We start from the raw sequence: 10,613 nt of genomic DNA on the forward strand, positions 1-10,613 counted from the left end.
CAGGGCTTCCATGCCCCTGGAATGTGGAGCGTGGAGCAGCCCCTCCAGCCCCCATGTCTGTCCCTGCAGACAGCATGAAGGGCACCTGCTGGCTCAACATCCAGGACGGGCGCTGCGAGGTCAACATCAACGGGGCCACGCTGAAATCCGAGTGCTGTGCCACCCTGGGGGCAGCCTGGGGCAGCCCCTGCGAGCGCTGCGAGATCGGTGAGGTTCTGCCAGGCCCTGGCATTCCCGAGGAAATGCTGGAGTTGTGCCCGGGGGTGGGATGGAGATCAGGAACAGGTTCTTCCCTGGAGGGTGCTGGGGCACTGACAATGCCCGGGGACAGGGTGGGATTGTTGGGGTGTCTGGGCAGGGTCAGGAGTTGGACTGGGTGATCCTGTGGGTCCCTCCTGGCTCTGGATACTCCATGATTCTGTGGGAAACGTGGATGGGTTTCTTTGCTGACGTTCCTGTCCCTTGCAGACACCGCCTGTCCCCGGGGATACGCCCGCATGAAGGGGGTCACCTGTGAAGGTAAAATAACTGCTGTTATTGGGAACCTGGGCATGGTGTCCGTGTTGGTGTCCTGCTTCTCTGAGGCTTAAGGGGGATCTCCACTCTCTGGCCCTTTGTCTGTCTGTCTGTCCATGCCCAGATCCCATCCCTGTTTGTGCCCGGTTTTCATGGATAAGTTGCCACTTGGAGCCTGGTGGGTGGCTCTGGGCTCCTCCCACCTCCTTCAGGAGCCCCTCCAGGCCACACTGGATGTGTCCCCGTGCCATCCCTCACCTTCCCCCACCTCTGTGCCCACAGATGTGAACGAGTGCGAGGTGTTCCCGGGCGTGTGCCCCAATGGACGCTGCGTGAACTCGGCCGGCTCCTTCCGCTGCGAGTGCCCCGAGGGGCTGACCCTGGATGGCACTGCCAGGACCTGTGTGGGTAAGGACACCTCCTCTGCCCAGATCCTCCCTGCCATGTGCCCCAGGAATTCTTGGGAATCAAGTCACACCTGAGGGAGCCCCCAAACCTCACAGCTGAACCAGAGTTTCATGTCCTCAAGTCTGGCCAGTAACACCATTGTCCTTCTTGGGTGGACTTCAGGAGTGGCCAGATAACCTCAGGGGTTAAAAACGTGGCCCAGCAGCCCTAAAACAGCTCCTGGGCACCCAGTGCCGAACTCCTGCCCTTTGCGGGGGCCACCTGCGCTTGCAGCACCGTGTTTGAGAAAAGCCTGGATGTGGCACTCGGTGCCGTGGTCTGGGTGACAAGGTGGTGTTGGGTCATAGGCTGGACTCAGTGATCTCAAAGGTCTTTCCCAACCTAAATCCCGGGATTCTATGAGGGTCCATCCTCTGGCCCTGTTGCCAGCACTCCATGCTATGGAATCCCTCCCAGGAAAGGTTTTCTCATCCCCATGGGTGCTGTTTGGAGGACGCTCCAACCAAAGCCACCGCAGGAAGCTCAGCCCGTCCCAGGCAGCGACATGGCCGGCTGTGCTGGGGGCTGAGCCGCGCTGTGTCCCCAGACGTGCGGGTGGAGCAGTGCTACATGCGCTGGGACGAGGACGAGTGCACGGAGCCGCTGCCCGGCAAGTTCCGCATGGACATGTGCTGCTGCTCCGTGGGCTCGGCCTGGGGCTCCGACTGCGAGGAGTGTCCCAGGGCGGGCTCCAGCGAGTACAAGGCCATCTGTCCCCGTGGGCCGGGCTTTGCCAACCGCGGGGACGTGCTCTCGGGACGGCCCTTCTACAAAGGTGAGGGGGACTCAGGGCTGCTGGGGCTGGGCCGGGCTGGGCCCCTCTCAGCTGCGGCCCCGCTGCCTGAGGGGGTTCACGGAGACCCCCCCACCCTGAACTCCTCTGGTGCCCCCTCAGATGTGAACGAGTGCAAGGTGTTCTCTGGTCTGTGCACCCACGGCACCTGCCGGAACACCATCGGCAGCTTCCGGTGCATCTGCGGCAATGGCTTTGCTCTGGATGCTGAGGAGAGGAACTGCACAGGTGAGGGACCCCCTCTGGGCTCTTCCTACTGCCTTTGGGGGCTCAGCAGGGTGGGGCTGCCCAGAGGAGTCCTGGCGCTTATTGAGGGATGTGGGGAGGAGCCAAGGGCAGGACCATGAGTAGAAGTGCCCAAGGCCAGGCTGGACATTGGGGCTTGGAGCAGCCTGGGACAGTGGGAGGTGTCCCTGCCCACGGCAGGGGTGGCACTGGGTGGGATTTAAGGTCCCTCCGACCCAAACCATTCTGTGATTCCATAAAGCTCCTCCTGCCTGTGGGATGAAGGGTCAGCCCTGCCCCAGGGAGCAGCATAACTGCAGCCTCTCCAGGGACAGGGAGTTCCTTTGTCCCTGGTCCCTGCCCAGCGAGTTGGGTGTGCAGTGTGGGCAGCCCAGCGCTGGCTCTGGCGGTGCTGGTGGCCTGTCCTGCCCCACTGCCTGTCCTTGTCCCCAGACATCGACGAGTGCCGCATCTCCCCCGACCTGTGTGGCCACGGCTCCTGCGTGAACACCCCGGGCAGCTTCGAGTGCGAGTGCTTCGAGGGCTACGAGAGCGGCTTCATGATGATGAAGAACTGCATGGGTGAGGCTGGGCCCCTGCTGGGACAGGGCATGGCCAGGGCCGGAGCTGCCCGGCTCCCCAAACGCTTCCATGGATCAGATCCTCCCTGAGGAGTTCTGGGACACCACGTGCCCTCTCCCACCCCACCCAGCTCTCAGTTATAGGGGCTCCCTTCACCTGCCCATTTAATCTCCCTTTACCCTCGCACAATTCCTTACAGCTCCTCCCATCTGCCCAAGGCTTGTTTTTATTCTGTCAGAGTCCCATCTGTTTTCAATTGAATAATTCTTGTTTGGAGCTTAAAAAATCCCATCAGTGACCTCAGTACCTCAGTTTGTCTCCAACAGCTCAGCCAGACTCTTGCTGTCCTCTAATTCCTGGCATTCCATGTTCCTCTCCTCTGTCCAGCCAGACTCACTTGTCTCACTGACCTGCTCTTAATATTCTGCTCTCCCTGCTTTGGCTTGGACTTTCAAACCACTTCAAGCCATGATTCAACATCATTTATTTATTTTTCATGTTTTATTCTCTGTGCTCTTTAAAATAAATCACTGCCCCTGGCAGGGGCTTTGTCTTTTCTATACAATTTGTAGCAGGGGTTTCCACAGCTCCCACTGATCATCCTCCTCCTTCTGCTCCATTTCTGGGACACTGAGAATGTCACAGTCCTCACCCATGACCTGGTGCCTTCTTGCAGTAATCAGATTTCTAATCTTTATAGAAGGATATAAATTTCATTGTTCTTTTCATTGTTCTTTTTTTAATTTAATGCTCACTGTTACCCGTCCAATTCCACTTTATCCTGTTTTTCTGGGTGACAGGGAGCTGAGTCATCTTACCCCAAAGGGGGTGGTGACGTTTTGTCCTTGCCTGTGGTCAAGGATTAACTTCTTCCCACCTGTGTTTGGCAAAAGAATTTGGCTTCAGCCTCCTGAGGGAGGAATTCTTTCCAGCCTGGGGCAGGGGACAACAACAGCAGTGAAGATGCAGCCTGGGATTCACCGGGAACAGGCTCCCACTGATCTGGGGGTGTTTGGTAGGGACCTGCCACCCCCATTTTCAGGTGCATCTCAGCCCTCTTTACCTGGAAATCTCATCAGTGTTTTATCCAAGTCAGGGAAAATATCTCATTCCTAATTTCAAGGCTGGAGTCAGAAAAATAAACATGAAAGGAAAATGAGTTTTTAAATATATCCAACCTCAGTCCCTTGTTCTGCTGTCACTGAGGAGCTCCTGGGTTCTGCTGAGGTCAAGCACGAGCTGTGATTTCCCAACATTCAGGCTCCAACCAGGAGACCACTGGATCCAAGCCATGCACTCCCTGCCCTGTTAACTGTGTGATATTCCCTGTTCTGGGATGTGCCTCCAGCGCAGCAGCAGCAGCTGGAAGGGACCAATCCCATTTTCCTGTGCAGACATCAACGAGTGCGAGCGGGACCCGCTGCTGTGCCGGGGCGGGATCTGCATGAACACCGACGGCAGCTTCGAGTGCATCTGCCCCCCTGGGCACGAGCTGACGGCCGAGGGCAACACCTGCATCGGTGAGGGGGCACAGCAGGGATCCCACAGGGAGCCCTGGAGCTCCTGCAGGCGTGTGGGTATCTCCTTCCCATCCCCCATGTCCCATCCCTGGAACTGCCCAGGGCTTGGAGCAGCCGGGGCTAGGGGAAGGTGTCCCTGCCCATGTCCCTGCCCATGGATGATCCTTAAGGTCCCTCCCACCCAAAGCCTTCTGTGCTTCCATGATGAGTGGGTCCAGCTCATCCAGGAGGAGGGACCAAGCTCATTCCCAGTGTTTCACTGTTGTTCGTTCTGCTGCTCCCTTTGACCAATGGGACAAATCCAGTTTGGACACCCAGGGTGGGCACCAGATGATGGCCTGAGTGTGGCCTGAGCAGGGCTGGCTGCTCAAAGTGCTCTTGTTCCCTCAGACATCAACGAGTGCTCCCTCAGTGACAACCTCTGTCGCAACGGGCGCTGCGTCAACGTCATCGGCACCTACCAGTGCTCCTGCGACTCGGGCTTCCAGGCCACGCTGGACAGGCAGGGCTGTGTTGGTGAGTGCTCCCCCAAAGGGTCCCTCCAGAACCTTGGGATGAGCCCAGAACCCTCCTGGGCTCGTGTGTGTTGTAGTGTTCAGGGGGTAAAGCAAAGGGGGAACGCCCTGGATGAGTGACAGCCAAATCTGTGCTGCTGGCAAGGGACTGTCACCAGCTATGAGGCCTGTGAGGGCAGTGCCAGGGGCTGGGGAGAAGGAATGAGGTGTTTTCTCCTGGCTGGGGGAGATTTGTGTCCTCCTCTCCCACCCAAACTGCTGCCTGGGCTCTTGTCTATGCAGGGCCAGGGGTTGGGCTGGGTGATCCCTGAGGGTCCCTCCTGACTCAGGCCGTTGTGTGGTTGTCCCCAGACATCGACGAGTGCACCATCACCAACGGGGGCTGTGACACCCACTGCTCCAACTCCGAGGGCAGCTACGAGTGCAGCTGCAGCGAAGGCTATGCCCTGATGCCAGACAAGAGGTCCTGTGCAGGTCAGTGGCCACCTTGGCTCTCGTAGCCCCAGGGACTTCTGTGTCCCCCCCAGTTGGCTCCAGGATGAGGGGTCTCACTTTTAAGTCCCTTCCAGAGAGGGGATTTCCCTGGGTGGATGATTTTGCTTTGCACTGCCCCGTCCAGCCCCTCATGATTTGGGATTTCCTCCTGCCCCCCGTGCTCCTGCTGTGCCTGTTCACTGTGTTCACCTTGGCACGGTCTCCTCTGTGCAGATATTGATGAGTGTGAGGATAATCCCGACATCTGTGACGGGGGGCAGTGCACCAACATCCCCGGGGAGTACCGGTGCCTCTGCTTCGACGGCTTCATGGCATCCCTGGACATGAAGACCTGCATTGGTGAGGCCCTGGCTGTGTCCTGGGTGTGTCCCAGCTCTGCATCCTGTCCCCAGAGCCACACCAGGGTCCTTGGGGTGTCCCATGGTTGGTTTTGTCCTGCAGATGTGAACGAGTGCGACCTCAACCCCAACATCTGCCTGCACGGCGAGTGTGAGAACACCAAGGGCTCCTTCATCTGTGACTGCCAGCTGGGCTACTTCGTCAAGAAGGGCACCACGGGGTGCACAGGTGGGAGCTCAGCACCCCTGGAGCCGGGGCTGCCAGTGGCAAAAATGGGAAAACCCTCCCAGAGCTGCCCTGGAGAAAGCCCCATCCCAGGGTGCTGTGTGGGGTTGCTGTGGGATGTGCTGGGAGCCCTCCTGGGCAGGCACAGAGGGCCAGCAAGGCAGGATGCAGGCAGGAACCCACCTGTTCCCAGGTGATGGCCAAGCCAGGAGCCTGCCCTTTGCCCAGTTGTACTCTCAGCCCCAGGATTCAGCCCCGGGCAGCCTCTCCCCCAAAGCCCTGGGAGCTCCGGGAGCCGTCGGTGCCCAAAGCCCAGAGTGGGACCATCCCTGGCTCAGCCCTGCTGTGCTGGGAGAGCTGAGCTGTGCCAGCCCTGGTGTCCTTCCTCTGCAGACATCGATGAGTGTGAGATTGGGGCCCACAACTGTGACATGCACGCGTCCTGCATCAACGTCCCCGGCAGCTTCAAGTGCAAGTGTCGCTCGGGCTGGCTCGGGGATGGCCTCAAGTGCAACGGTGAGTCCTCCTCCAGGGGAGGCTGATCCCTCTCCAGGTGCTCTGCAGGCAGCTGGGAAGGCTGGGCTGAGCTTCCACTGGAGCACCAGGAGATGGAGGAGCTCAGCCTGGAGCAAAGCAGGCTCAGGGGGAGCCTTCTGGCTCTGCACAGCTCCCTGACGGGAGGGTGGGGTTGGGCTCTGCTGCCAGGGAACAACAGGACAAGAGGGAATGGTGTCAAGCTGTGCCAGGGGAGGTTTAGGTTGGATATTGGGAAAATTGGAAAAATGTCTTCATAGAAAGGGTTGTCCAGCCCAGGCCCAGTCACCATCCCTGGAGGGATTTAAAAGCCGTGTAGATGTGGCACTTGGGGACATGGTCAGGGCTTAGCAGTGTCCTGGTTGTGGCCATAGAGGCTTCCAGGGATGTGTTGGAGCCTCCAAGTGCCTGGACAGTCTCCTGGGCCGTTTGTGTGCCCCTGTAGCTACCCAGGCTCAGGGGAAAGGCAAGAAAAGGTGACCAAGGCCAGGCTGGACAGGGCTAGTGGAAGGTGTCCCTGGGAGTGGAACTGGATGATCCTTAAGGTCCTTCCCACCCAAACTGCTCTGTGGTTCTGTAGTAAGTGGGTCCAGCTCATCCAGGAGCCCAAGGTCATTCCAGATTAGCCAGGCCAGGCACTGACAGGGTGTTGTCCGTGCCCAGACCTGGACGAGTGTGCGACCGAGGAGCACAAGTGCAACCTGAACGCCAACTGCGTGAACACGCCCGGCTCCTACCGCTGTGCCTGCCGCGACGGCTTCAACGGCGACGGCTTCTCCTGCTCGGGTGAGCCTGGGGCTGGCAGCAGGAACGGGACTGGGACAGGGACCAGCCCCTCTGAGCCACCAGCCTTGCTTGGTGCTGCCTGTGGCTGGGGTTCCCCAAAGCACATGTGCCCCAAAGCACAGGGCAGCCTGGTCTGTGCCACAGGGATCTCCAGCAGGGACCCAGCAGCTCCTCACAGGTGTTTGGGGAGGCTCAGGGCCATGACAGGAGCTGCAGCCTCCCAGCAGTGGGTGGGCACAGGCTCCTGGGGTCCCTGGGCTGGCTGGGGGCAGCCCCCACCCCTGTGTGGACACTGTCCCTCCCTGCAGACGTGGATGAGTGCGCGGACAACGTGAACCTGTGTGAGAACGGGCAGTGCCTCAACGCGCCCGGCGGGTACCGCTGCGAGTGCGAGATGGGCTTCAACCCCACCGAGGACAGCAAGGCCTGCCAGGGTGAGTGCCCCGGGCTCTGACTCCCTCCTGGCCTTCTCTGTCCTCTGCTGTCACCTCCTGACCCAGCGCTGGTGCCAGGCTCCTGAGGTGCCACCTCTGCCACTGGCTGCAGTTGGTCCCCAGCCCTCAGAGAGGCTGGGCTGAGCTGGATTCCTGCCAGATGGAAAACCAGGAGAAGAGGGGTGAGGGGAGAGAGTGGGAGAGGGTGGAGTGGCCCAGCTCTCCCAAGAGATTGTCTCCCACGGCACCAGAACCATCCTGGGGTGGGTTGGTCACAGCTGGGCAGGAGAAGCCTGTCCTGGCCCTCACCCTGCCACAGCCTGTCCCCAGCTGTCCCTGTTTTGCAGACATTGATGAATGCACCTTCCAGAACATCTGTGTCTTTGGCACCTGCCAGAACCTGCCCGGGATGTTCCGCTGTGCCTGTGACGATGGATATGAGCTGGACAGGAGCGGGGGCAACTGCACAGGTCAGGGCTCCTGGGTGAGGGTCCCGCTCTGGGCTCTGCTGGGCTGGGCTGGCCCCAATCAGTCCAGCATCCCTGTGACGTCTTTGCTGCTGGGGGGTGGCCAGGAGGGACAGCTGGGGGTGGCTCTGCTCCTCCCTTCTGCCTCTGGGCAGGGTGGTGGCAGTGGCACAGGGCAAGATGTGTTCTAGAGGGGCTTTGCCTCACGTGGGGGACACCCTGGGCACAGAGCTCCGGCTGGGCTGGGCTTTCCTGGCAGTGCTCACCTTGATCTTCAGTGTCCATCTGTCCATCCTTTCAGACATCAACGAGTGTGCAGACCCTGTGAACTGCATCAACGGGCTCTGTGTCAACACCCCTGGCAGCTACCTGTGCAACTGCCCCCAGGACTTCGAGCTGAACCCCACTGGGGTGGGCTGTGTGGGTGAGTGGGGACCCCCCTGACACCCTGCGGGTCCTTCTTGGTGGTCCCTTGTAGCTGGAACTGGTCACAGTGAGGCTGTCCCTGCCTGGCTGTCCCCTGGGTTTAACCCACGTCCTGTCAAGTGTGCCCCACCTCGTGTCACTGTCACCACTGTGGGTGCCCCTCTTGTTGAAGCAATGTTACTCCAGGGCAGCTCTGGAGCTGTTTAATTCCCTGGCAGTGTCCAAGGCCAGGCTGGACGGGGCTTGGAGCAGCCTGGGACAGTGGAAGATGTCCCTGCCCATGGCCAGGATGATCCTTCAGATCCCTCCAGCCCAAACCATTTGGGATTCCATGATCCCACACAGCTCCCAGTAACCCACAATTTTTCCTTATCCCTGGAACATTTCACATTCCTTTGCAGCCCGTGGCAGGGGGTGGAACACGATCATCTTTAAGGTTCCACAATTCCATGATTCCGTTCCTCCTGCACCCACAAGCTTTCCAGGAGAGGCTTTGCTCACGCAGCCCTGTCTCTGTGCAGATACCCGGGTTGGGAATTGCTTCCTGGACACGCAGGATCGAGGAGATGGGGGCATCTCCTGCAGTGCTGAGATCGGAGTGGGGGTCACTCGGGCCTCCTGCTGCTGCTCCCTGGGCCGTGCCTGGGGCAACCCCTGCGAGCTCTGTCCTCCGGCCAACACCAGTGAGTGGGGAAAAGCTTGGGATGAGCACGGGGTGGGAAGGGGGGAAGAGAGGCAGGGACGCTTCCCGATGGATTCTCAACTCCGACTGGAGGTGCTGAGTTCAGGACTTGCTGCTCCAGGCAGGGCAGGGCAGAGGTGAAGCGGAGTGGGAGAGACCAGGCTGTCGTGTCTGGGGGATCTGGGCTGGGATCCTTCATTCCCGGTGCAGTGGGCTGGGGGAGAGAATGTGGAATCACCCCCTTCCAGGGAGGGCAGGCTGTGGGATGGCTCCGTTGGCTCGGCAGGCGATGGGGATCGAGCTGCTCCGTCTGAGCCCCAGACACATCCTCATGGCCTGTTCCTCCTGGGATTCTCCTGGGATTCTCCTGGGATTCTCCTGGCTCTCCCCACCCCTCCTGGTCTATGGGAGCCCTCTCAGCTCCCCCGACTGCCTTTCTCCACAGCCGAGTACAAGACCTTGTGCCCTGGGGGAGAAGGGTTCCGGCCCAACCCCATCACTGTCATCCTGGAGGGTGAGTTATCCCTATTCCCATGGCCCTTCCCGAGGGATGGGGTGCTGGGGGACCCCAGCCCTGTGGGGACTCTGTGCCGTGGCACTGGGCTGGTGGGTGCCCACTGACCACCAAGTGATGGACACAAAGTGTGGCTCTCCTTGGCCACGGTCCAGGGCAGGGCTGGGCATGGTGGGATGAACTCTCTGGAGCTGCAGGGGTGGCACAGGCAGTGAAAATGTCCCACTGCTGTCCCTCCTCAGACATCGATGAGTGCCAGGAGCTGCCGGGGCTGTGCCAGGGCGGGAACTGCGTCAACACCTTCGGCAGCTTCCAGTGCGAGTGTCCCCTGGGCTACTACCTCAACGAGGACACCCGCATCTGCGAAGGTACCGGTGCCAGGGACGGGGGACAGGGGTGGCACCTGCTGCAGGGGCTGGGTGTTGTCCGTGGTGGATGGCACACACACGTGCCAGAGCTGTGTGTGTATCCCAGCTGCCCCAGGAATGGTTCTTTCCCTTCCAGATTTCCTCATCACAAACCTGTCCCTGTGCCAAACCCACCCATCCCTCGTGCCAAGCCTACCCCCACCCCACCCCGTGCCCTTCCCCACCCGTGCCCAGTGCTTTGACTCCTTTATCCCGCAGACATTGACGAGTGCTCTGCCCACATCGGGATCTGTGGCCCTGGCACCTGCTACAACACCCTGGGCAACTACACCTGTGTGTGCCCCCCCGAGTACATGCAGGTCAACGGGGGAAACAACTGCATGGGTACGGCTCCAGATCCCTGGGGAGGGCTCAGGATTCATGGGGAGGGCTCCAGATCCGTGGGGAATGGGCCAGATCTGTGGTGAGGGGTCTGGCACTGCCCTGTGCCCGACCCTGGGGCTGTGCTGAGGGGATGGAGCAGAAGAGCTGGGAACAGGGCCTGGGATTCAAAGCTGGACGTGGCACTCAGTGCTCTGGTCTGGGTGACAGATGGGGCATGGGTTGGGCTCAGTCTTGGAGGTCTTCCCTCCCATTCCTGGGGCTGGCAGTGCCATTCCTGGGGCTGGCAGTGCCATTCCCGGGGCTGGCAGTGCCATTCCCAGGGCTGTCCCGAGCCCGGCTCTGCCGTTACAGACATGAGGAA

General features: G+C 60.2%; 1 protein-coding gene across 1 annotated transcript in view; it reads left to right on the forward strand.

The window, feature by feature from the left end:
- The window catches only part of FBN3 (fibrillin 3), a 67,370-nt gene that overhangs the window by 42,188 nt on the left and 14,569 nt on the right, over window positions 1–10,613 (forward strand). Inside the window, exons 21-41 of the mRNA XM_017742465.1 lie at window positions 70–207; window positions 469–519; window positions 799–924; window positions 1,511–1,738; window positions 1,859–1,984; window positions 2,435–2,563; window positions 3,958–4,083; window positions 4,474–4,599; window positions 4,950–5,072; window positions 5,307–5,432; window positions 5,535–5,660; window positions 6,051–6,173; window positions 6,855–6,977; window positions 7,286–7,411; window positions 7,759–7,881; window positions 8,180–8,302; window positions 8,826–8,987; window positions 9,432–9,500; window positions 9,743–9,868; window positions 10,127–10,252; window positions 10,604–10,611. Coding sequence (XP_017597954.1) covers window positions 70–207; window positions 469–519; window positions 799–924; window positions 1,511–1,738; window positions 1,859–1,984; window positions 2,435–2,563; window positions 3,958–4,083; window positions 4,474–4,599; window positions 4,950–5,072; window positions 5,307–5,432; window positions 5,535–5,660; window positions 6,051–6,173; window positions 6,855–6,977; window positions 7,286–7,411; window positions 7,759–7,881; window positions 8,180–8,302; window positions 8,826–8,987; window positions 9,432–9,500; window positions 9,743–9,868; window positions 10,127–10,252; window positions 10,604–10,611 — 2,534 coding nt within the window. The remainder of the gene's footprint in view (window positions 1–69; window positions 208–468; window positions 520–798; window positions 925–1,510; window positions 1,739–1,858; window positions 1,985–2,434; window positions 2,564–3,957; window positions 4,084–4,473; window positions 4,600–4,949; window positions 5,073–5,306; window positions 5,433–5,534; window positions 5,661–6,050; window positions 6,174–6,854; window positions 6,978–7,285; window positions 7,412–7,758; window positions 7,882–8,179; window positions 8,303–8,825; window positions 8,988–9,431; window positions 9,501–9,742; window positions 9,869–10,126; window positions 10,253–10,603; window positions 10,612–10,613) is intronic.

This window comes from Corvus brachyrhynchos, unplaced genomic scaffold, assembly GCF_000691975.1.
Source record: "Corvus brachyrhynchos isolate BGI_N302 unplaced genomic scaffold, ASM69197v1 scaffold158, whole genome shotgun sequence".
In the NCBI taxonomy this organism is placed as follows: domain Eukaryota; kingdom Metazoa; phylum Chordata; class Aves; order Passeriformes; family Corvidae; genus Corvus; species Corvus brachyrhynchos.